Here is a 26185-nt window from a genome sequence, read left to right on the forward strand (position 1 = left end):
AAACATGAAATAGAGGTATAAAAGTTAGAAATATATAAAGAAATAAATGATTCGATTCGGTTAATTTTGGTTAACCAATGGTAAAAAAAATATCCGTTAACCGACTTCCGGTTAATTCGGTTTCAGTTAATTTCGGTTCGGTTTTGTCGGTTTTCGGTTCGGTTAACGGTTCAGTTATTGCACACCCATAACAAGCAACATGTGAATCTAAAGCTGTGTGGTGAGTGGTGGTTGTGGGTTGTTGATGGTGAGCGTGGTGAACCTTGCCGAAAACGGTGGTGGTAGCTCTCACAGTGATGGTGGGGGTGGGGATTGGTTCGGGGGAGATAGAGAGGGGAGAGAGAGATATGAGACAAAGAGATTTTTTTTTTGTTTATTTGTTTAATTTAAATATATTAGTAAAATTACTAATTTACCCTCATGTGCAAGGAACATGCCATACTTAACTAAAAAAAGAGTAAATTACAAGTTTTGTCCTTTATGTATGTCCCAAATTGCAGGCGCTGTCCTTTAAACCAAAACTTGACAGGCGGTGTCCTTTGTGTTTTCAAAATCTTGCACGTTTTGTCCTTTAGGCCAAACTCAGTTAGATTTTTTAGTTAAATCTGGTCATGTGCAATGCATATGAGGGTATTGTTGTCATTTCATTTCTTCAGGGACTATTGTGTAAAAAACATATGTTTAGGGACTAGTTTGCAATAAATTAAAAAATAAAAAATATATAATATATCATCTATCTCTTCTTCTCTCTCTCTCTAACATAACCAGTAACCAAGTTGAAGTCCCTCTCTCCCTAGTGCTAACAACCACCACAAGCCACCACCCTCATCATCATCACACAAAAAACTGATGCACACAAAACACAAGACATCATCATTCACAATGTCCAACCAACAAATTACTTATGTCTACACACTCTCTCTCCAATTTCATATCCAAATTTCATATCCAAACTGGGCATCAAACATGAAGGAAAATAAAGATTCCCCACTGCTGCTTGGATTCGAACCAACATTGGGGGCTGGCCAATTAAAAAAATGAAAAAATAAAATGCACTGCTGCTTGGATTCGAACTAACATTGGGTTGTTACTTCAGATTTAATCATTGCTCGCCTTTATCTTCGCTATCAATTCCCATGACCCCATCTTGAACAATTTTGGGGCTTTGGCTATACTTTGCCCTCTTGTTCCTGTCAATTTGGTATCTTTATCAACATCGATAGATGCAAGGTTGTTCCCTTTGTTCCCAGAATCAATTAGGTAATACCTAGCATCCCGATTGATCCTCGAACCATCTCCCCATTTTTTTTCTTTTTGGTTGTTGCAGATTTGATAGGCAGGATTTGACACAAAATGGTTCCTTTTGATTAAATCAAGAGTAAATTATAGGGGAGGAGGTGAAAATGGTGGTGGTTGTGGCAGCATATGGTGGTGTTGAAGTGGCGGTGGTAGGTGGGGGCGGTGGTGGCTGGTGTTGAAGTGGCGGTGGTAGGTGGGGGCGGTGGTGGCGCCGGTGATGGTTGGGTATAGAGAGAGAGAGAGAGAGATAGAGTGGGGTGGTGGATGGTGGTTGCAGGGTTGGCCGGTGGGGATGGTGGTTGCAGTTGTGGATAGTGGCTGAGGCGGTGGTTGACGGTGGTAGAGATAGAGAAGCAGAGAGCTAGAGAGTGTTGCAGAGAGAGAGAGAGAGAGAGAGAGAGAGAGGAGAATCTGATGTATGTATGATTTATATATAAATATAATAGTAATAGTAATAGTATTTTTGTAATAATAATAATAATATTAAATATATAGGTAAAAAGACAAAAATGCCCTTGAGTGACTAGATTTAACCAAAAAAATTAATTGGGTTTGGTCTAAAGGACGTAACGTGCAAGATTTTGGAACATTAAGTACAAAACATGTCAACTTTTGCGCTAAAGGACAGCGCCTGCAATTTGGTGTAAACATAAAGGACAAAACTTGTAATTTACTTCTAAAAAAATTAACCAGGTTAGGGTCAAAGGAGCTAAGGTGTAACAAGTTTTATAAATAAAGGATTGTGACTGTAGTTATTGAAGTTAAAGGCTATCCATTGCAATTCGATACAAACATGAAGGACGAAAAGTGTAATTTACCCCTCAACACTATATCACCATCATCTTGCAATAACCATATAACATATCACGCATGCTAATATAAAAATATATAAAAAAAAATGTCACACCTTAAAAAATACAACCTTAGACGCAACTTTAGACACTTGTAGAGTTATTGATTTATTAGATCAGTATATTTATTATCCGAATGAATCAGCATAACAAAATATGTGGACGTTTACATATGAATATAAAAACATCATCTATAAAATGGACATGAAAAACCATAAACTAACAAAAGAACTAACCTTAGAAGCTTCAATATTTGAATTTAATTCGGGTCCTTGCCTAACATAATTTAGCAATATAGATGTACATTACCATGTACTTTTAGGGTAAAGCACTATACTTTATAAATTTTAAAAATTATTTTTCACTTAGTTTTTTGCCACCCTTTTTGATAGAAGGTTTGTTATAGTATTTATACTAACATGTGGTAGAATATTCATTCTAAAGTAAGTCATACCCATGCTAATAATAACATATATTTCTAGTTATTTTTTACTTTGACAAATAATATTTTTTGTTATTACTTTTTTCATTGTGTTTTTAGTCTGCTTTCATGGTTTTTTAGTTTGATACTCATTGTGTTTTATGTAATGTCTATTATCCATTGTGTCTTTTATCTGTTGTCATCGATAGTGTTTTTGTTTTACTTTTCATTGTGTTTTACGTTATGTTCATTGTGTAATACGCAACTGGGTTTTCGAATTTTTTTTTGAAATTATAACAATAGAGTACTCATATTAAAGATAAAAACACTCGATTTTATGGTATAATTTTTTTTTTAAACAAGTTACGTATAAAAAAGTTACGGACTTTTAAAAATGGGGAGGAGGAATAGCATGCGATTTGCATATGCATATTTTTTTATTCTCTTGGACAAAATTACCCTTCTTATTTTAAAATCTTTTTTATTATAACTCAACCCTATACTATAGATTGTGATATGTTTATAGCGTGCTAAATGCGCTCCTTCGATTTGAATCATTCTACCAAGTTGTGGATAAGTTTTGGCATTATTCCAGTGTCCAACAAGTGAACGCGTCTTAATTAATGAATTAAAAGATTATCAAAAAGTCTATGGTTCTTGGCAATGCATGGTCTCCAATCAGTGAATTTTATGTGCTAGACTTTAATGTTCAATAATTAAAACTTCTCCATTTATGTCTTGTTAATTTTGCTTCTCCTTTCCCTGATTCTTTTCCTCCTCGTTATTTTGGCTCATTCTCCTGATGATTTTCATTATCACCCTCCTTATTTTCTTTCTTTTTCTTCTCCCATTTATCATTGTTTTTGCTTCTCCTAGTGCTGGCCTCATTATTCTTTTTGTGGTTGGTGCTATTGTTATTCTAATTGGTAAGTTGTATTGAACCATCAAGTAAAAAGATCTTGAGGCAACCATATACCATTTATAATTTAACTTCCAACGGATTCTAGATATTAATACTTTCTCGTTTTGCAGTAATTTGTGTGGGAACGTATAGATATCAAAAATATATTGCAAAGAAAGAGGATGAAGAAAAGGTTGATGTAAAGAAGGCTGAGGCATCTGAGGATGACGACTCTCAGCTTATTCCCCTAGCCATGGTCCAATTCCTCGATGACATGGAAAGGGAAAAGCCCATCCGATTCACGTCTCGGACACTAAGAATAGCCACAGACAATTTCAGTATCTTATTAGGTTCAGGCGGCTTTGGAAAAGTTTACAAGGGACTCATCAGCAACAACAAGTCTGTAGCCGTGAAAGTATTAAATGGGACCTCTAGCAAGCGGATAAAGGAGCAATTCATGGCCGAAGTAAGTACTATAGGAAGAACCCATCACTTTAATCTTGTTAGGCTTTATGGGTTTTGCTTTGAATCCAATTTAATAGCTCTTGTATATGAGTTCATGGCCAATGGATCATTAGATAATCACTTGTTTAAAGCAAGCAAAAGCAAAGGGGATTTGATAGGGTTTGACAAGCTTCACGAGATTGCAATGGGAACCGCAAGAGCCATCAGATACTTGTTTTGGTAAAAAATTACCGAAGTAATTAAGTGATCAAATTAGTTAAGTGAGGTAGTGTGCTAGAAATATGTGTGAAAAATATTCAAGTTAAGTTATTTGCTAAAACAGTTTCAGGATACGGCTCAGGATATTGAGCTGTATCTACGATCAAACAATGAGCAAAAAAGTAAAGTAAATGACACGAGATGTACGAGGAAAGCCCTTGATCAATCTAGATCGCCGGCATAAAACCTCGGGAGCTGACAATCGCAGCTGCCTTGTTCTTCTTATTGCTTGAATAACCAGGATACAGTGCAGGATAAAGCTCAGATCTCTACTGAGTGTTACAATGATTGCAAGTGATGAGTGTTAGTGTGCGATTACAAGTGAATTGTGTATGAATTCGAGAGTTAGAAGTGGAGTGAGTTGAAGTGAAGTGTCCTACGAGATCTGGCCATCCATATTTATAGTAAAAGAAACCAACAAACTATCCTATTATTCCGGGATACTTTGGAATATTCCATTCTGAATGTTGGGGGCTGCTTCTACTCGTTTTCCACCTGCTTATTGACTACAAAACCGGGTCTTTAGCTCATATAACCGTTACAATGTCAATAACATTGACCAACATCCGATATTCTCGCGGAATATGCCTTTCTGACCGTTACAAGACCCATTCTTCCACCATCAACGTCCATTTTTCAACCACCTTGAGCGAATCTTCAGGTAGATCAAGTCTTTTAACGTTGGTACCTTGCAACCGACGTTTTACAAGCCAATCGTTAGTAATAGTCAGGATACTGCCTCAGGATATTACCAATATCCTGGCCCGGTATCCTGATACGGTATCCTGATCCGGTATCCTGATCCGGTATCCTGATCATATACAACTAATAAAAAATCAAGATACAAAGTGAGGATATGGGCTCAGAATTTCACCCATAACAATTGTCCCCAAAAATATAACTGTTGGATATCCTGATTCCAACGGGTATATTTTTTAGTCATTCCAACATGTCTGGTAAGGATATCTGTTTTAAATATTCCTGCATAGGTTTGGTTACTTCAGAATACTATCATGTAATGGAATTAGAATTACTCCCTTTTACGCAGATTCCATCAAGGACCCTGCTACTTTTGATCCAGAGGAGCTTGGCAGCTTTTCTAAGCCTGCCTTGGTGAAAAAGGAGCCACATGTTGCCATCAGCTCTAAGCCCTCTGCTGCTGCTGCCGAAGGTTTCTCTAATGGTGACCTTGGCTTCATGGAATCCATCGAGCCCATGATCTCCTTCCCTAATAAGGTAAGTATCCAGATCCTGTATCCCGTACACATATACTGAACATGTATCCTGGTTAGTTTGTCTTTAGTGATACTTATATTTTGTAGGGTCTAAATTATCTGGTCGTCCTGCACTTAGAACAATTCTAATTTCCTGCAAGTAGAATAGTTTGACAGTTGAAGGTGGAGGGATCCTGTATTTTCAGGACGAAGCCTTCAACTGTTTATGTAAATATGTTTTAAAAACTTATTGTGTTCTTGGTGAATGGGTCGCTTTTTGAGACGAAACCAAGAATACAATTTTTTGGACCAATAACAATAAACTAACCTTTTCGACCTTATCTCCGTGTTATATGTTATTTTGAAAAATTTGTGCTGAATATCCTGATCAGGATACTGGTATGACACTTAATTGCTTTGTCACCTTTGTTCAAAATGTTTGACAAAAACTTAGTTAAATACAAATTTTCATAAAAACTTAACTTACTTAGATAAGGCCTTCAAACTTAGGAACAGTAAGAATCCATACCAGAAACACCTAGGCAATAATCTTCATTCTTAAACCTTTGAATCATTCGCAATGTCCCCAGTGGGATATAATGTTGGCATAGGTTTCCTTCTCGCTCCAGCATAAATGTCCCCAGTAGGATATAGTATCAGCATACGTCATGTTCCATCACGGATGTCCCCTGTCTGTGCAAGACTAGTATGTTGTACCGGGATATGATCCTTTAGCAATTCTTCAACCAGTTGTTTAAACTTAGTAATCTTTTTTCAAAAATTTATGTAGACTCGTAAATGATTATGTTTTTTTTTTGAAAATATACTTTGGGTTTATCCAAAAACTTTGTATTTTATTGGGACTAAACCCATTTTCCACGCATTTAAGCCGGAGTATAAGAACCTCAAGACTTGAAAAGGTGAAAACCTTTAAGTCTTTGAGTTTTACTGGGGATTTTACCCACGTTTCGTGCGCTACAGGCGAGGGTGTGGAAACCCCAAAACTTAGAAAGGTGAAAACCTTTAAACCTTGGAAGAGTGTGAAAACACTCTTGTTTCCGTGCGCTACAGGCGGGAGTGTATAAACTCCAAGACTTAGAAAGGTAAAACCTTTAAACCTTAGAGAGTATGAAAATACCCTTTCGTGAGAGAGGGTGATCAATCCTCATATACCTTGAGGATCCAGGGTATAGCCAACAGTAACGAAATTGTCAGCCACTTTTACATGAACTGGTCCCGCCACCTTGAACTATCCCTGGATAACTTGCGCTCCAGGCGGGGTGTTTAAACCCAATTCGTGAGAAAGGTGAATACCTTTAAACCTTTGAAGGGATCAGGATCCCTTAAACGTGAGAGAGGGGGCCAATCCTCTAATCTTCCGAAGTATCCTGAGTGTGTATCCTGGAGCTATATCCCGAGGCATATACTGCAAAACAACTTTAAACTAAAGTGGGTGTTAGCCTGGCTAGCACCTCTCCGATGCTTAAGTCAGTGTTGGGTTCAAATACAATAGAATTATATCTAAAAGAGATAGAATTCATACCATCCCGAGTTAGAAATTAAATTCTAAACTCACTTGAAATAGGCTTTGAGATGTATAACATTCCAGGATCTTTATAGTATATCCCCCTCCATATTCTTAAGCTGGTATGCTCCTTTTCCGGATTCTGATTCAATCTCATAGGGTCCTTCCCACTTTGGAGCCAACTTTCCATCAGCAGGATTCGTAGTATTCTGAAAAGCTTTCCTTAACACCCAATCTCCGAATTGGAACCTTCTAGTCCTTAGATTCTTGTTATATGCCCTGGATATCCACTGTTGATATGCTGCCATCCTTAGCTTTGCTGCATCCCTTGTTTCATCCACAGTATCTAATTCTTCACACATTGCTTCAGGATTCTGCCCAGGATCCTGAAGATTGGATCTTGCTGTAGGTATCACCATTTCTGTTGGGATCACAACTTCTGCTCCAAATACTAAGGAGAAAGGGGTTTGGCCAGTTGCACTCTTTATTGTTGTTCTATCGGCCCACAAAACAAAGGGTAATTCTTCTGCCCATCTTCCTTTTTTGGCTCCAAGTCTCTTCTTTAAGTTATTGACAATTATCTTGTTTGAGGATTCTGCTTGTCCATTTGCTTGAGGATGTACCGGAGTAGACTTGATCATTTTGATTCCCCAACTCTTGCAAAAGTCAGTAGTCCTCTTGCTTATAAACTGAGATCCATTGTCACAAATAATTTCAGCTGGTACTCCAAACCTGGTCAGGGTATTCCTCTTTATGAAGGATACTACTTCTTGGTCTCTAACTTGAACAAATGCTTCAGCTTCAACCCACTTAGAGAAATAATCCGTCATTGCCAGCATAAAGACTTTTCCTCCCGGAGCTTTTGGTAACTTCCCTACTATATCCATCTCCCATTTCATGAACGGCCAAGGGGACGCTACAGGATATAGTGGTTCAGCTGGTTGATGTAGTATGTTACTATGTCTCTGACATGCGTCGCATCTTCGAGCATATTCTGCGGCATCTTTTCTCATTGTTGGCCGATAATATCCTGTCCTTAATACTTTTGAGAATAACGACCTGCCCCCAGTATGGTTACCACAATCCCCTTCATGTATATCCTGAAGTACTTCTTTGGCTTCAGGATCCTCCAAGCACCTCAAATACGGTCCTGCAAGAGATTTCTTGTATAAAATATTATTTATAATAGTGAATCATGATACCTTCATCCTAAATGCCTTAGGATTTTCATCTCCAGGGATGTGTCCTTCTTTGAGATATCTCATGATTGGAGCCGTCCAGGATATAGGATCTTCTTTAGGATGCTCTGCTCCAGGATCCTGAATATCCACTACTTCTTTATCCTGAGGATTCGTTGCAGGATATAAGACATGTAATATTGGTATTTGGGTCCCTTCAGGTATCCTGATCGATGATCCCAAATTTGCTAAGGCACCCGCTTCAGCATTATCCTCCCTTGGTACCTGTTCAAGTATAAAAACATCGAAATATCCTGCTAATTTTTTTAGAATATCGAGATATTCGATTAATTTCTCACCCTTAACTGCATAGGATCCATTAAAATGGTTAGTAATTAACAAAGAGTCAACATATACTTGCAAAGTTTTGATACTCATACTCTTAGCCAATTCTAATCCTGCAATTAAAGCTTCATGTTCTGCCTTATTGTTAGTAGCAGGAAATTCACACCTAATAGCCTGGGGTAATATGTCCCCCTGTGGCGATTTTAGTAGTATTCCTAATCCTACTCCTCTTACATTAGATGCACCATCAGTATATAATGTCCAGGATCCTGAGGATTCTCCTAACTGTTGAACTTCTAGGTCTACCTCGTCCTGAATGTCACTACTAAAATCAGCCACAAAGTCAGCTAAAGCCTGAGACTTTATGGCATTTCTAGGTTCATATACTAAATCATAAGCACTCAACTTTACTGACCACTTGGCCATCCTGCCCGACATTTCTGGTTTCCTAAGCACATTTTTGACAGGATAATTTGTCTTAACATGTATCCTATGTGTCTCGAAATAATGTCTAAGCTTTGTTGATGCCATTACTAGAGCCAATATTAGCTTTTCTAGGTGAGAATAGCTAGTTTCAGCATTTAACAAACTTTTGCTAACATAATAAATAGGATAATGCTGACCTTCATGATCTTTTACGAGTACTGCACTTACTGCATTCCCCGATACTGCAAGATACAGGGATAATGGTTCACCATCTTCAGGCTTCATCAATAGAGGCGCGGTTGAGAGATACTGCTTCAAATCCTGTAGGGCTGCTTCATGCTTCTCGCCCCATTCAAATTTCTTATTCTTTTTCAGGATATCATAGAATTCTTTACACTTTTCCGAGGATCTTGAAATAAACCTATTCAAGGCTGCCACTCGTCCTGTTAGCCGCTGAACATCCTTCATATTCGAGGGTGACTTTATATTCAAGATAACTTTAATCTGCTCCGGGCTCGCCTCTATCCCTCTTTTTGTCACCATGTATCCAAGAAACTTTCCTGCCCCCACTCCGAAATGGCATTTAGCAGGGTTCAGCTTCATGTTGTATTGATCCAGGATATCAAATGCTCCCTTGATATCCCGGAGGTGATCCTCGGCCTTTTTACATTTCACCACCATATCATCGATATAGACTTCCATGGTGTCCCCCAGTTTGTCTTTGAACATCATATTCACCAATCTCTGGTACGTGGCACCTGTATTTTTTAAACCAAAGGACATAGCAGTATAACAGTAAATACCTGTTGGTGTCATGAAAGCAGTATCCTCCTGGTCTGAAGGTTCCATTTGAATCTGCTGGAATCCTGAGGATGCATCCATGAAGGTTAACATTTCATGGCCGGCAGTGGCGTCCACCATCGAGTCTATATGAGGCAGAAGGAATGGGTCTTTTGGACAAGCTTTGTTCAGGTCTGTGTAGTCTACACAAACTCTCCACTTCCCATTCTTCTTTTGAACCACTACCACATTCGCTAGCCATCTAGGGAATTTGACTTCTCTAATCATTCTAGACTTCAATAATCTTTCAACTTCCTCTTGGATAATTGCATTCCGTTCAGGGGCGAATTTCCTTCTCTTTTGTTGTATAGGCTTGTATGACCTGTCAATTCCAAGCTTGTGAGTGATAATATCTTTGGATATGCCTGTCATATCCTCATGCTTCCATGCAAACGTTGACATCCTGCATTTCAAAAAGTTAATTAATTGTTCTTCAATATCCTGAGGGATATTGGTTCCCACGAGCACCGAAATATCAGGATTATCCTGGTCTAGGATAATTTTCTTCACATCCTGCTCCGGATCCTCCACGATATCCTGGGCCCGCGTCTTTAATTGCTATGCTGCACTAGGTTTGGTTGAGGATTTCATCGAGGATGAGTAGCATTCTTTCGCCTCTTGCTGATCACTATCAACTTTGACAACTCCCCAAGGGGTAGGTATCTTGATGCATTGGTGATATGTTGATGACACGGCCTTCATATCGTGAATCCACGGTCTTCCCAGTATGATGTTATAGCAGGATAGAGAATCCATCACACAGAAACGTTGTATCGAGTTGACTCCTTCAACGTATACTGGCAACTTTATCTCTCCCACTGTGTTTCTAGCCTCTCCACTGAACCCAACAAGCACGGTAGACTTTGAAGTGATATCCATTGGAGATACATTCATTCTCTTCAGAGTTTCTAGTTGGATTATGTTGACGGAGCTGCCATTATCAACCAGTATCCTGCGTACAAAATGGTTAGCCACATATAACTGTTAGGGCTGGATTTTTATCATATGTGATCCTTACACGTGATCCTAACCAGTGATCCTTGTTTCTTTGGCAGACAGTGATCCTCAGCAGGACTTCAGGATCAGGATCATGGACCATTGGAAGGATCCTCATGCTAATAGTTACCTTCGTGTAATACAACATTATTTTGCAGGAACATCTAGCAGGATATGCTCTTAACGTCATGATCCAGGGACGCGTCTTCACAATTATGGCAAGAGCTTAATTGAAGAAAGACGTTGCACAGGATATGGAAACATGGCTTGATTCATGGGCAGCAATTTAGGCTAGATTGTCTTTATTTCTAAAGGGGTAATGAGCTGATAATTAGTCATTTTACCTAAAATAGGTCACCTACACATGTATAAATACCACTCTTCCTCATTCGGAAGAACACACACGGCATACGACACAACTCTCAAACACTTAGACACTCAGTGATCCTTGTACTCAGCTCATTATCATCCAACGTTGTAATCATATTTTTCTTATATTGAAGTTGGTGATCGGTAGTTGCCATCACCCGAGGTTTTTTATGCCGGAGATCATACATTGATCAAGGGCTTTTTCCTCGTATAAATCATTGTGTCTTTGCATCTTTATCACAGAAGTGATCCTTTACTTTCATAATTAACCAAGCATCATACCCCGTTTTCATAAAGTTTGGTTACATTATCCTTGTGTGATTTTTGACCAAAACAGTTTGGCGCCCACCGTGGGGCAATTGGTGCTTCATTCATAAGAAAATCTTTTGTTCGAAATCATTTCAAAGAGTTACATGGCTTCATCATTGAAGAACACGTCCACGGCGATGTCTGCGGTCACCTCATCACAGATCACCTTGCCTCCTCCACCGGCAGGATCTCAGAAAAATACTGAGAAGAGATCAACACCCACTTTCTCTAAACCTCTATCTTCTTCTGCTATGAATTCTTCTATTCCCAGTACTAGTGAAGTATTTGCTTTAATTTTGCAGATGAAGGATCGTATACAGCGGCAAGATGAAACTAACGAAAGGATCCTCAGGGAAATTGGAGATCTCAAAAGACAAAAGAAAGCGGCAGAGGATCATTCTCCACTGATGCCCAAATCCTTGAGCTTCGATACTCCAATAATCACTTCCCAGCCATCAGGGATCCCCGACGTGCAAATCATAGGGGAGTCAAGTGGATCACGTCTCAACTCGGCAGCAATGACTCAGACATCAGATTCACATTTTCAGCCAATAGGATCCTATCCTCAATACATGGGATCCTTCATGAATCCGGGAGCCTATCCGGGGGCACAGCAGTTTCAAGGATCCTACTTTGTTCCAGGATCATTCCAAGGCCAAGGATCCTCCTTTGTTCCAGGATCATCCCAGGTTCACGGATCCTCCTTTGTTCCAGGATCATCCCAGACACCAGGATCCTTACAAATGCCAGGATCCCTAAAAAGTCTGCAAACAGGAAGTCTAGATGTCCATCAAGGGGACTTCATTCCAATGCAGACCATTGCTTCCACTGGTCCCTCCGTTGTTCCAGAATCCCAGCAATATGGATTCCCTAACTTGAACCCAATGGGAGGTAACACTTTAAATAATTATCCTACTACTAACCTTGGATTCATGCAGGATACAGGTACCAATCATGCTATGGCCAGGGAATTACAGAAACTAAAGGACATGATCTCAAGTGTCCCGGGGGTAGTCAAGCCTATCCCAGAGATTGCGGATGGAAGCCACAAGGTATCCCGTTTTGCACCACCAATTTGTGATGCAGAGGTACCCAAAAGGTTCCATATCCCTACCATGAAGCTGTATGATGGCACAACGGATCCAGAGGAGCATATAGCACAATACAGGGAAAGGATGGAAATCAATCCTATCCCAGAAAAGTTGAAGGAAGCATGCCTATGTAAAGGATTTGGATCCACTCTAACTGGATCAGCTCTTAAGTGGCTGCTAAGTCTTCCCCCCTACTCTATTACTTCATTTGCTAATTTAGTTAATTTATTCAATAACCAATTCTCTTGTAGCAGAAAATTTGAAAAATTAACTAGTGATTTGTACAGGATAACTCAAAATCATAATGAATCATTAAGGGATTATATAACTAAATTTAGTAAAGAATCCTTGGACATTCCCAACTTGGATATGGCTACGGCTGTTGAAGCCTTCAAAATGGGACTGCTTAAGGATTCATTATTCTATGATGATCTTGTTATGACACCATGCAGGAATTTAGATGAAGTAAGAACTCGAGCACTCAGGTTTATCCGGCTAGAGGATGACAAGAGGATCCAGGAGAGACAGGTGGGATCCTCAAAACCGGAGAAGCAAGGATCCTCCTTCAAGAGCAACAAATTCAAATCCTACCATAGGAATGAGAACAAGAATGTGCATGCTGTTGACCAGGAAGAGGATGATGAAGATTATCCTCCAATCTCAGAATATTGTTTCTCCGTTGATAATCATGAACTAATCCTTGCAATGCAGAATCTAGGTGAAAAAGCTAGATGGCCCAGGAAGAATGATAAACCATCTGGGACTAAAGATAAGTCCAAATGGTGTGCATACCATGAGGATTTCGGGCATTTAACTGAAGATTGCATAGCCTTAAGAAAAGAAATTGGATACCTGCTAAGCAAGGGGCATCTAAAAGAATTGTTGGGGAGAAAAAAGCAAAGGACCCAGGATCCTGAAAGGATCCCTGAAAAGGCTCCAGCACCTCCGGCAAACGCACAAGTGATTAACTTTATATCCGGAGGATCAGATATTTGTGGTACATCCTTTTCAGCGGCCAAAAGACATGCAAAAGAATCAAAAATGGATAATGGAGAAAGGCCTATTAGAACCTCAAGTGTCTCAGAAGGGAAGATGATAACTTTTGATGAGGATGATCGCATTAACATTCAGGATCCTCACCATGATAGTTTAATTATCACTCTCTTTATCTCTAACCATTTTGTCCGCAGGATCCTTATTGACGGAGGGAGCTCAGTGAACATTATCCAGCTTGATGTCCTGAAGAAGATGGGAATCCCAGAATCAGACATCACACCGAGATCCTCCGTGCTTGTAGGATTCAGTGGGGAAACGAAGAAAACTCTGGGGGACATCAAACTCCCAATCTACGTGGAAGGATTACATAATTACCAAAAATTTTGTGTTATTGACTGTTTATCTTGTTGCAACGTTATCCTTGGCAGGCCTTGGATACATGACATGAAAGCAGTTCCATCTACCTACCATCAATGTGTGAAGCTCCCTAGCCCATGGGGAATAATCAAGATCGACAGTGATCAGCAAGAGGCTAAGGATTGCTATACCTCATCCATGAAGCCAACCTCGAAGCCAAGGGAGCAATAGCAATTACAGTATCCTCCGAGGAATATCTTGGAGGCAAGAGAACAAGATGTGGACGAAATCCTCTTGGATCCTAGTGATCCTGAATCAAAAATCTATATCGGATTAGGGATCCTTGGCAAGATGAAAGAAGACTTAATATCCTTCCTCAAAAGAAGAAAATCTACCTTTGCTTGGAAACATGAAGATATGACAGGTATATCTAAGGATATTATTACTCACAAACTTGGCATTGACAGGTCTATCAAACCAATCCATCAAAAAAGGAGGAAGTTTGCACCAGAAAGGAATGCCATTATCCAAGAAGAAGTAGAGAGACTACTTCGAGCAGGTATGATCAGAGAGGTAAAGTATCCAAAATGGTTAGCCAATGTGGTTGTTGTCCAAAAGAAAAACGGAAAGTGGAGGGTATGTGTCGACTTCACTGATCTGAACAAGGCATGTCCCAAGGATCCTTTCCCATTACCCCACATTGACTCCATGGTGGATGCAACAGCGGGGCATGAACTGTTAACCTTTATGGATGCATCGTCTGGGTTCCAACAAATCCAGATGGAACCATCTGACCAAGAGGATACAGCCTTTATGACCCCAACCGGTTTATATTGTTATATCGCCATGCCTTTTGGACTAAGAAATGCAGGTGCAACATATCAAAGGCTGGTAAATATGATGTTCAAGGATCAAATTGGAAAAACTATGGAGGTGTACATAGATGATATGGTGGTCAAGTCAAAGAAAGCTGAGGATCACCTAAGGGACTTGGAAGAAGCATTCGATATCCTTGATAGTTACAACATGAAACTTAATCCTTCAAAATGCCATTTTGGTGTTAAGGCAGGAAAGTTCTTAGGATACATGGTAACCCAGAGGGGCATTGAAGCAAGCCCGGAACAAATCAAAGCATTAATAAATATCAAATCTCCTGCCAATGCTAAGGATGTTCAAAGACTGACAGGCAGGATAGCAGCTTTGAACAGGTTCATATCGAAATCCTCAGAGAAATGCAGAGAATTTTACGATATCCTAAGGAAGAATAAGAAGTTCGAATGGACTGAGAAGCATGAGAATGCTTTACAAGCCCTAAAAGAGTATATGTCCTCAGCACCAGCATTAGCAAAACCGGAAAAAGGAGATGTGTTATCCTTATATCTGGCGGTATCCTCAACCGCTGTAAGTGCTGTCCTTGTTAAGGATCACGAAGGTACACAATATCCTATCTACTATGTAAGTAAAAGTCTACTTGATGCCGAATCCAGGTACTCACACCTCGAAAAACTTATCCTTGCATTAATCATGGCATCGACTAAGTTAAGACATTATTTTGAAACCCATACTATTGTTGTTAGAACTAATTTTCCAATTAAGAATGTCCTCAGGAAACCAGATATGTCAGGGAGAATGGCTAAGTGGGCAGTAAAGCTTAGTGCCCATGATATAAGATACGAACCAAGAACAGCTATTAAATCTCAAGCACTGGCTGACTTTGTGGCTGATTTCAGTAGTGATCTACAAAAAGAAGCAGAATTGGAGGTTCAGCAGCTGGATGAGACCAAGGATCCTTGGATACTACACACTGACGGATCCTCAAATATCAAAGGCACAGGGCTAGGGATCCTACTAAAATCGCCACAGGGGGACATAATACCCCACTCCATAGCCTGTGAGTTCCAAGCAACTAACAATGAGGCTGAATATGAAGCCTTAATTGCTGGCTTACAAATTGCTAAGGATATGGGGGTAAAGTATCTTAAAGTATATGTAGACTCATTATTGATCACTAATCACTTTAACGGATCCTATGCTGTTAAAGGTGAAAAACTAACCAAATATTTAGAGATAGTCAAAGAATTGGCACTCTCTTTTGTTTCTTTCAGCTTGACACAGGTACCAAGGGAGGATAACACGGAAGCTGATGCATTGGCCAACCTAGGATCATCCTTAAAAATTCCAGAAGACATAAGTATCCCTATCATCCATATCCTGGCTCCTGCTATTGAAAATCAGGTGGCCATGGAAATAGAAGAGGATACTGCAATGATCCCTAGTGAAGAAGCCCAATCTTATTCAGGATCATGGATCTCACCAATCATGAGATACTTGCAACATGGGGAGATTCCGACGGGAGAAAATCCTAGAGCTTTCAGGATTAAGGTATCTCAATTTACAACTTTGAATAATGTATTATATAAGCGATCTCTTGCAGGACCATATTTGAGATGTATCGAGGATCCTGAAATCGAGGAAGTGTTGAAAGATTTCCATGAAGGAGATTGTAGAAACCACACTGGGGGCAGGGCATTATTCTCAAGGATCCTTAGAACAGGATACTACTGGCCAACCATGAAAAGGGATGCTATAGAGTATGCTAAGAGGTGTGATCCTTGCCAAAGACATAGCAATATCCTTCACCAACCAGCTGAATTACTACACCCCATACCATCCTCTTGGCCATTCATGAGATGGGGAATGGATATAGTTGGCAAGCTCCCTAAAGCACCTGGTGGAAAAGTATTTATGCTTGCCATGACTGACTATTTTTCCAAGTGGATAGAAGCTGAAGCCTTCGCTCAAGTCAGAGAAAAGGAAGTCATATCCTTCATTAAAAGAAACATTATAACTAGATTTGGCATTCCCTCTGAAATTGTATGTGATAATGGCTCCCAATTCATTGGAAGCAGAACCACTAACTTTTGTGACAGTTGGGGAATCAAGATGATAACATCAACACCAGTTCACCCACAAGCCAACGGTCAAGCAGAATCATCCAACAAGATCATCATCAACAATCTGAAGAAGAAGCTAGGATCCAAGAAAGGAAAATGGGCAGAGGAGTTACCTTATGTGCTATGGGCTGATAGGACAACTCCCAAGAATGCCACTGGTCAAACACCTTTCTCTTTAGTATTTGGGGCAGAAGCAGTGATCCCAACAGAGATGGTGATCCCAACTGCTAGAACAATTGCTCGTGATCCTGAAGAAAATGCTGCAATCCTAGCTCAGGATTTGGATACTATTGAGGAAATCAGGGATCTAGCTAGAATAAGGATGGCAAGCTACCAACAAAGAATGGCTGGTACCTACAACAAAAATGTCAGGATAAGGAAGTTCCAAGTCGGAGATATGGTGTTGAGAAAAGCATTTCAAAATACTATCAATCCTGCTAACGGGAAGCTAGCACCAAAATGGGAAGGTCCCTACTTGATTGAAGCTGAAGCAGGAAAGGGGGCATACAGGTTGCTAACCATGGAAGGAAACTTGTTACCAAGAGCCTGGAATGCTGTTCACTTAAAGAAATATTTCATGTGAACATGATCCTTCATGCATGTGATCCTTACATTGAAGTATCCTTGAAGGATCCCGGAGATATCAGTGATCCTTACTCTGGTAATATGCTTACCCTAAAACTATTGCATTTTCTTACTTTTTACCTAAGGATAAGGATCATGTATCCTTCATCCTCTACTCACAAACCATTTGAGTTATGATAGTTCAGGTATCTTCAGCAAATCGTCAAAGATCTCCAAAAGCACCACAGATCCTTGGGTCCAACCCCAGTTATCCTTGGGATTATCCCCAGTTTCCGCCAGCAGCGCACGATGATCCTGGTATAGTTCACGTCTTTGGGACCAGTACCCACTTTCGGGGCTGACAACCTCATCGTACTGGCTATACTTAGGATCCTACGTATAATGGTAGACGTACCATACATCCGTTCCTAAGGTTTCTAACGTTTTCACGTTAGCTAAGGTTTTGACATTTTCATGTCACTAAGTTTGGATAGTCGCCAGAAAGGGCCATACTCCAGTTTACATACGATCCTTTGGGCTTGTCCCCAGTTATCCTTTGGGCTTGTCCCCAGTGATCCTCTGGGATCATTCTCAGTTATCCTTTGGGCATGACCCCAGTTACTAATTTACTTCTTACATTGGCTTAGTCCCAAGTTGTGCTTCGTTTTTCGGGTTTGTCAAAGGTAAAACACATAAGGATCCTTAATCCTTATTATCCATCAAAGTCTTATCCACGATTGTCTCGATTGAAGGTTAGGATCCTGACTTGGATCCTCAGGTATGATCCTTGACTATTTTGATTATATTCATTATCCTAACCGACCCTTATACTTTGACAACCAAACCTATGATCCTTGAACTAAAATACTTTGAATATTTTCAATATCAGGATATTTGATCTAGGATCATATCCTAAATTTATTAAATATATTTTCAACTCTTGCAAATATATTACAAAGACAACTAAGAAACAAGAAGATAAGGATAACAACACGAGATAAGCCAGAAAAGTTAAGTTATATTATTAAACAAAAGGATCATTAACCCTTTCAAAAAGTTGTCAAAATTGCCAACCCACATTTCTACCAGCAAAACGTGGCCCGTCCACATGGGTTGGCAAAGGGTGTCCATTGTCTATGCGGTCTTAGCATTGTGCAGGAAAATTAAAGCGGCAGGATCACAAAGGCTTCATCCCCCAAACAGAGGATCCCTCCACCTTTTGCAATCCTACCTATTGTTCAAAGGATCCAGGATCCTTAACCCTAAGAAACTATTGTTCAGAGATTACAGACCATAATTGTTTCAAACCATCAACAACCACAAAAAACCACTACCAAACCTAAAAAATTGGGCTCCGGCCTAGTCAACAATATCCATCATCGCCCAATCATGCAGCCTACTCCTTCGCTGCTTCGTCACCACCAGCATCTCCACCTTGATCCTTCTCAGCACCACCACCTTCCAGCATGGGGATCTCCTCAGCCTCATCCTCGTCCTCCAGGTCTGCCAGCCTTGCCTTCCAACCTTCAACATCCCACGAGTTTTTGTCAAAGGTAGGATCCTGAGCCTCCTCGGCCATCTGAAGTTGTATCTTATACATAGCAATTGCCGCGGAGACCTTAGCATCTTGGGTGATCTCCTGCTTCTCGTTATCCATATCAATCAACCTCTGAGCAGCCTCAGCCTTCGTGGCCCGGAGTTCCTTCTCAAGATCTGCTATCTTGAGATCCTTAAGCACGCCCATTTGTTGAAGGTCAGCAATCTGGCTCTCTTGATCCTCAACATGGCCAAGATAGGTCTCGATCTCGGCAAGTTTCTGCAAAGAGGGAAATAAGGTAAGTTCAGAACCGGATGATCCTCGAAGAAACAGGATACACAAACAGGATATTCGAAACGGATGACCAACAGGGGCAGTGATCCTTACCTCATTCACGTAGTCAAGGAATTGCTGACGGAGGAGGGGAAATCCTTGGAGATCTTCAGAGGTTTTCCTCTTTTTTCCCTTGCCCCGGATAGACGCTTTGGGAGCTGATGCTGAAGGACTGGCAGCAGGAGCCTTCTTCTTTGAAGACGTAACATTGGCAAGATCACTTAACCCAAATTTAGAGGCAGATTTGACAGACCTGGCAGACTTTCCGGCACCTACACAATCAAAAAACAAGATAAGTTGCTTTATTAATCAAACAATCCTACATATAATTTATTTTCTGTAAGGATACTTACTTGACATTGTGGCAGATGCAGAGGATATCTCTTGAGAATCTTGGATAGTGATTTGGAAGCTTCTAACTTCAGGATCAAGCTTTTTAAAAGCTAACACTCTCTCTTTTGCAGCGGGGGTTAATTTCAGACGAGCAATGGAAATAGCTGCATAAAAGACAAAGGAAAAAAGACATCAGTGATCCTCATCATATGAGACAGGACTGATAGTGATCCTTCGAGGATCCTCTACCCTACCATGAGTGGCCCATTCCTTGGGCAGATCCTTCCCATCCGGGATGGAATCCCTCTTAACAAAGAAAAACCGACGTTTCCAGTTTGTATCATTCTTAGTAACTTTGAAGATTGGGTGATCCTCCCCAGCTTTCCGTTTCAACAAATATCGGTGAGAACCGAAGGTGGTGAGATCGTAAAACTCAGCTAACTCCGCCATCCCCAGATCAATCCCTTCCTGCTCGATGATCCTCTCGAAGGTATAAAGAACCCTCCAGATCATCGGCATAGCTTGGATGTAAGAGATGCCGGTTAAGGAAAAGAAAGACTGGGTAAAGTCTGGAAAAGGATACGAGTACCCTATAGCAAACAGGGTAGCAGGAAAAGCCACCCAGACATCCGAGACAAAGTCGCTCAAGGCAGTAGGATCAAAGGATTTAAAAACGGCATTCGCCGGAAAGCAATGACGAATTTTGTCTACGTGAGCATCACTAAAGCAACACCTCTCCGTAGGAGAATCCTTGATAATCCCCTGGCTTTTTAAGGGACTATCCTTCTTAGAATCCTTGTGTGGAGAATTCCGGAGCTGCATGTTTATGACAAGACGGAAACAGAGTAGAAGCAAAAAAAAGAGCAAAGAGAAGTAAGAAGGGAAAGAGAGAAGAAGAGGATACCTGATCAAGTCTTCGGTAGTGATTATAAAGGGAAGATACCTCGAATTTAAATACAGAATGATCCTAACCCTATCTCCTATTTATAATGATGATTTGCAGGGATTGTCACATCTGTGACGTAATTATCACAACGGCTAGTCCATGTGTAACGGCTAGTTATTCGGAATCGCCCGTTAGAGATAAGATCAAAACAAAACATAACTCGTCTATTTACAATTAACTCCTTATATTTTGGGGGCAATTGTTAGGGCTGGATTTTTATCATATGTGATCCTTACACGTGATCCTAACCAGTGATCCTTGTTTCTTTGGCAGACAGTGATCCTCAGCAGGACTTCAGGATCAGGATCATGGACCATTGGAAGGATCCTCATGCTAATAGTTACCTTCGTGTAATACAACATTATTTTGCAGGAACATCTAGCAGGATATGCTCTTAACGTCATGATCCAGGGACGCGTCTTCACAATTATGGCAAGAGCTTAATTGAAGAAAGACGTTGCACAGGATATGGAAACATGGCTTGATTCATGGGCAGCAATTTAGGCTAGATTGTCTTTATTTCTAAAGGGGTAATGAGCTGATAATTAGTCATTTTACCTAAAATAGGTCACCTACACATGTATAAATACCACTCTTCCTCATTCGGAAGAACACACACGGCATACGACACAACTCTCAAACACTTAGACACTCAGTGATCCTTGTACTCAGCTCATTATCATCCAACGTTGTAATCATATTTTTCTTATATTGAAGTTGGTGATCGGTAGTTGCCATCACCCGAGGTTTTTTATGCCGGAGATCATACATTGATCAAGGGCTTTTTCCTCGTATAAATCATTGTGTCTTTGCATCTTTATCACAGAAGTGATCCTTTACTTTCATAATTAACCAAGCATCATACCCCGTTTTCATAAAGTTTGGTTACATTATCCTTGTGTGATTTTTGACCAAAACAATAACGTTATTACCAGAGCATCATGGTGAGGATCCTGGACAGTATCCCTGTCATCTGCATCAAAAGTGATCACTTTGTCAGTTGTGAGGGTAGTCATCCTGACAGGTTTGTCTCCCCTTTCGGCCTTAGCTTCCTTTGCATGTCTCTTTGCTGCCGAATACGAAGTCCCACAAATGTCGGATCCTCCCGAAATGAAGTTGATTATCTTGGCATCCGCAGGAGGTGACGCTGCTCGTTCAGGATCCTTCTCAGTATCCTGACCCTTATTCTTCTTTCTTCCCGGGAGATCCTTCAGATATCCCTTGCTCAAGAGATAGCTTATTTCTTTCCTTAAAGCAATGCGATCCTCAGTAACATGTCCGAAATCCTCGTGGAAGGCACACCACTTGGACTTATCCTTCCAATCAGCCTTTTGTTGATTCTTCCGAGGCCACCTGGCTTTGTCTCCTAAACCCTGCATAGCATACATTAGTTCAGAAAAACAATATTCAGATAACTCAGGATACTCCTCAGGATCCTCGTCTTCGACAGCATTCACTTTCTTGTTATCATTTCTACCATATGGCTTAGAGCGGTATGGTTTGTACGAGGATTCTGACTTCCTGTTAGTTGATTCATATGTTGAGGATGCATTCATCCTCTCTTGCATTTTCTTATCATCTTTCAGCCTGATATATCTCAAGGCCCTGTTTCGAGCTTCGTCCAAGTTTCTGCAAGGATTCATTACAAGATCCTGATAAAATTGACGATCCTTCTATAACCCCATTTTGAACGCTTGTACTGCCATAGCAATATCAAGATTCGGGATATCCAAGGATTCTCTACTAAATTTTTTAACGTAATCCCTTAGGGATTTTTGTGATCCTTGTGTTATCCTGTAAAGATCACTTGTTAGTTTCTCAAAGCTCCTGCTATAAGAAAATTAACCGATAAACAAATTAACTAAATGAGAAAATGATGTAATTGAATAAGGTGGAACGTTTAAAAGCCATTTTAAGGCCGGTCCTATTAAAATTGAACCGAAGCCTTTGCATAAGCATGCTTCCTTAGGTTCTGGTAGGATTGGATTTGTTTCCATCCTTTCCCTATACTGGGCAATATGCTCCTCAGGATATGTCGTCCCATCATACAACTTTATGCTGGGAGTCTGGAATCTTTTTGGAATTTCAGCATCACAAATTGGATGAGCAAATCGGGATATCCTGTGACTATCCTGGGATACTTTCGGTATAGGCTGCACTGCTCCAGGAACACTTGATATCATATCCTTCAATTTTTTAAGTTCCCTGGTTAATACTGGTGTTACACCTATATCCTGCAAAGAATCAGAATTATTAGTAGCAGGGATACTGATATTGGCAAACATGTTACCAGCCTGTCGGCTTTCGCCATATCCTGGACCATATCCTGGGCCATATCCTGGATCCCTCACGGTCGATATCCTGGCGGATGATGGTATCTCCAGCATGTTGCTCCGGGACTGACTCGGTATCATGTTGCCTTGATTATCCTCGGTAAATGTTGATGAACTGTAGATTAGCATCCTGGGCTATAGAGGAGTAGTTGTATACTCCATAGGTTTCCTGGAGTTTGACTTCAAGAGTTGTATATCCTTCATGATTGTCTGGTTAGTTTCTTGCTGCCTCTTCATTTGTTCCTGTATACTACCAAACAAAGACAGAATTTCGTTATTAGAAGCAAGGATATGGGTTCTCCCTGAATTTCCGGATCTAGAAACATTCTGAGCAGCAGAAATTTCTCTCGGTGTGTGGCTTTCATTTCTCCTTTGAAAAGTCTGAACTTGTGAAGGTGAGGGAGGCACCGAACCAACTGTTGCAGAAGTTGTAGCAGACACAGTAGAAGAGCTCATGTTTGATCTTGAGGCCATTGTAAACAATGTGGCAAAAAGTTTTGAAAACAGAAAACCGATTAACGATTTCATAAAGATTTTTAGTAAAGAGAGCACCACTTGCCCCACGGTGGGCGCCAAATTGTTTTGGTCAAAAATTACCGAAGTAATTAAGTGATCAAATTAGTTAAGTGAGGTAGTGTGCTAGAAATATGTGTGAAAAATATTCAAGTTAAGTTATTTGCTAAAACAGTTTCAGGATACGGCTCAGGATATTGAGCTGTATCTACGATCAAACAATGAGCAAAAAAGTAAAGTAAATGACACGAGATGTACGAGGAAAGCCCTTGATCAATCTAGATCGCCGGCATAAAACCTCGGGAGCTGACAATCGCAGCTGCCTTGTTCTTCTTATTGCTTGAATAACCAGGATACAGTGCAGGATAAAGCTCAGATCTCTACTAAGTGTTACAATGATTGCAAGTGATGAGTGTTAGTGTGCGATTACAAGTGAATTGTGTATGAATTCGAGAGTTAGAAGTGGAGTGAGTTGAAGTGAAGTGTCCTACGAGATCTGGCCATCCATATTTATAGTAAAAGAAACCAACAAACTATCCTATTATTCCGGGATACTTTGGAATATTCCATTCTGAACGTTGGGGGCTGCTTCTACTCGTTTTCCACGTGCTTATTGACTACAAAACCGGGTCTTTAGCTCATATAACCGTTACAATGTCAATAACATTGACCAACATCCGATATTCTCGCGGAATATGCCTTTCTGACCGTTACAAGACCCATTCTTCCACCATCAACGTCCATTTTTCAACCACCTTGAGCGAATCTTCAGGTAGATCAAGTCTTTTAACGTTGGTACCTTGCAACCAACGTTTTACAAGCCAATCGTTAGTAATAGTCAGGATACTGCCTCAGGATATTACCAATATCCTGGCCCGGTATCCTGATCATATACAACTAATAAAAAATCAAGATACAAAGTGAGGATATGGGCTCAGAATTTCACCCATAACAATACTTACATGAAGAATGCGCTCAAAGAATAGTTCACTATGATATTAAACTAGGGAACATACTTTTGGATTCAAATTTTTGTGCAAAGGTGGCCGATTTCGGTTTAGCTAAACTTTGAAACAGGGAAAACACCCATATAACCATGACAGGGGGACGAGGTACCCCAGGCTACGCAGCTCCTGAGCTCTGGTTGCCTCTTCCCGATACACAAATGTGATGTTTATAGTTTCGGAATGTTACTTTTTGAGATCATTGGCCGGAGGAGGAGGAATACTGACATTAATAACTCTAGTGATATCCGACAGTGGTTCCCGGTATGGGCTTGGGACAAGTACGAAACAAACCAAATGAGAGATTTGATGATAGCTTGTGAGATTGAAGAGAAGGATCATGAGGTTGTGGAGAGATTGCTAAAGGTGGCTCTTTGTTGTGTTCAGTATAGGGCCGAGACTAGGCCAATGATGAGCACAGTTGTTAAAATGTTGGAAGGTGTCATAGAGGTACCTAAGCCTTTAAATCCTTTTACACATTTGTTTTCAAGGAGTAGTAATCAACCTAATTTATCTTTTACTCGAATGCCGTGGAATTTCTATGGTTCAAATTGGTCTTCATCTCTCTGAAGTTGTAACAAGATATGCTCTAGTCACATGGTTAGTTGTATCAAGTGTTACATTGCATATTTTCTTTTTAGAGTCAAACTACTTCTCTCTTCGTTTGAATCCATAATATTTTATTTCGGATGATATAGTTTCAATGAAATTAGCTCTTTGCATAGTAGTATTTTTTAAGCTTCGATAACTTTACATCTTGTTTTAAAATTTATTAAATTTTGTTTGTGTTGACATATTACTTTTCTATATAAAAGTTTCTTCTGCCCGTTTATATTCCTTAGAGCGTTCACAATGGATTCTCCATAATTATGTATATGTAACCTCTATACTTGTGAGAATGACTGTAAATTATTGTGAGTGCAGAAGGAAAAAAAATTTATTGTTCATCAGTAAATTTGAAGAAAATATTGTTCACCTCTATAATTTTTTAATATTTTTTCTGAAAGTGGTTGTGAGTGGAGAAGATAGAAAGGGTAATGATAAAAATATAAAAGAGTTAATTACTGTTTTCGTCCCTGTGGGTTTGTCAAAAATCACTATTTCAGTCTATTAGTTTAAAATTACGATTTCAGTCCCCGTGGTTTCACTTTCGTAACCATTACAGTCCACCTCGTAACCATTTCAGTCCCTATACTAACAAAATAAATAGATTGAAATGGTTACGAAAATGAAACCACAGGGATTGAAATCGCAATTTTTAAACAAATGGACTGAAATATTAATTTTGGCAAACCATAGGGACGAAAAGAGTAATTAACTCAATATAAAAAAATATTATTTAATTGAAAATGAATGAGATAATGTACTTTTTTTTATTGTAATTATAGAGATAGAGAAAAAGATTTTATAGGGAATTCTCAATGGATCCTCCATGTTTATATGAGTGTGACCTCTATATTTGTGAGAGTAGTTGTAAATTGTTGTGTGTATGAGAAAAAAAAGGAGAAAAAGTTACTGTTCATCAATAAATTTGGAGGAGATACTGTTCACTTCTATAATTTTTTAATATTTTTTGAAATTAGTTGTGAGTGGAAGAGAGAGAAAATGTAATAATAAAAGTATAAAAAATTTATTTAATTGAAAATGGAGGAGAAAAAATAGTGTTTTTAGTGTAATTATAGAGATAGAATAAGTCATTTGATTCTGAATGCTCTTACATTTACAATGGATTCTCTTTTTTTTTTTGAACGGGCAACAAATCAAACCCGAGCACTCTCGGGACACCCACTAGACAAACGGAGTACTCCGATGGTAACTCGAGTGGTC

At 39.8% G+C, this 26185-nt stretch overlaps 1 protein-coding gene across 2 annotated transcripts; it reads left to right on the top strand.

The window, feature by feature from the left end:
* The first annotated feature begins 3219 nt into the window (after nt 1–3219).
* LOC110938841 (G-type lectin S-receptor-like serine/threonine-protein kinase SD2-5) lies at nt 3220–25088 on the top strand. 2 transcript variants are annotated; one of them, XM_022180877.2, is made up of 3 exons: nt 3220–3497; nt 3604–4148; nt 24313–25088. In XM_022180877.2, the coding sequence occupies exons 1-3, from the start codon at nt 3374–3376 to the stop codon at nt 24424–24426; spliced, it is 783 nt and encodes a 260-aa protein (XP_022036569.2). In that variant the 5' UTR covers nt 3220–3373; the 3' UTR covers nt 24427–25088. The 2 variants fall into 2 exon arrangements, with proteins under 2 accessions (XP_022036569.2, XP_035846141.1); XM_035990248.1 differs by lacking the exon at nt 24313–25088 and adding an exon at nt 5244–5529 and having other exon boundaries at nt 3604–3938.
* The last annotated feature ends 1097 nt before the right edge of the window (nt 25089–26185 follow it).

This window comes from Helianthus annuus, chromosome 5, assembly GCF_002127325.2.
Source record: "Helianthus annuus cultivar XRQ/B chromosome 5, HanXRQr2.0-SUNRISE, whole genome shotgun sequence".
Lineage (NCBI taxonomy): Eukaryota > Viridiplantae > Streptophyta > Magnoliopsida > Asterales > Asteraceae > Helianthus > Helianthus annuus.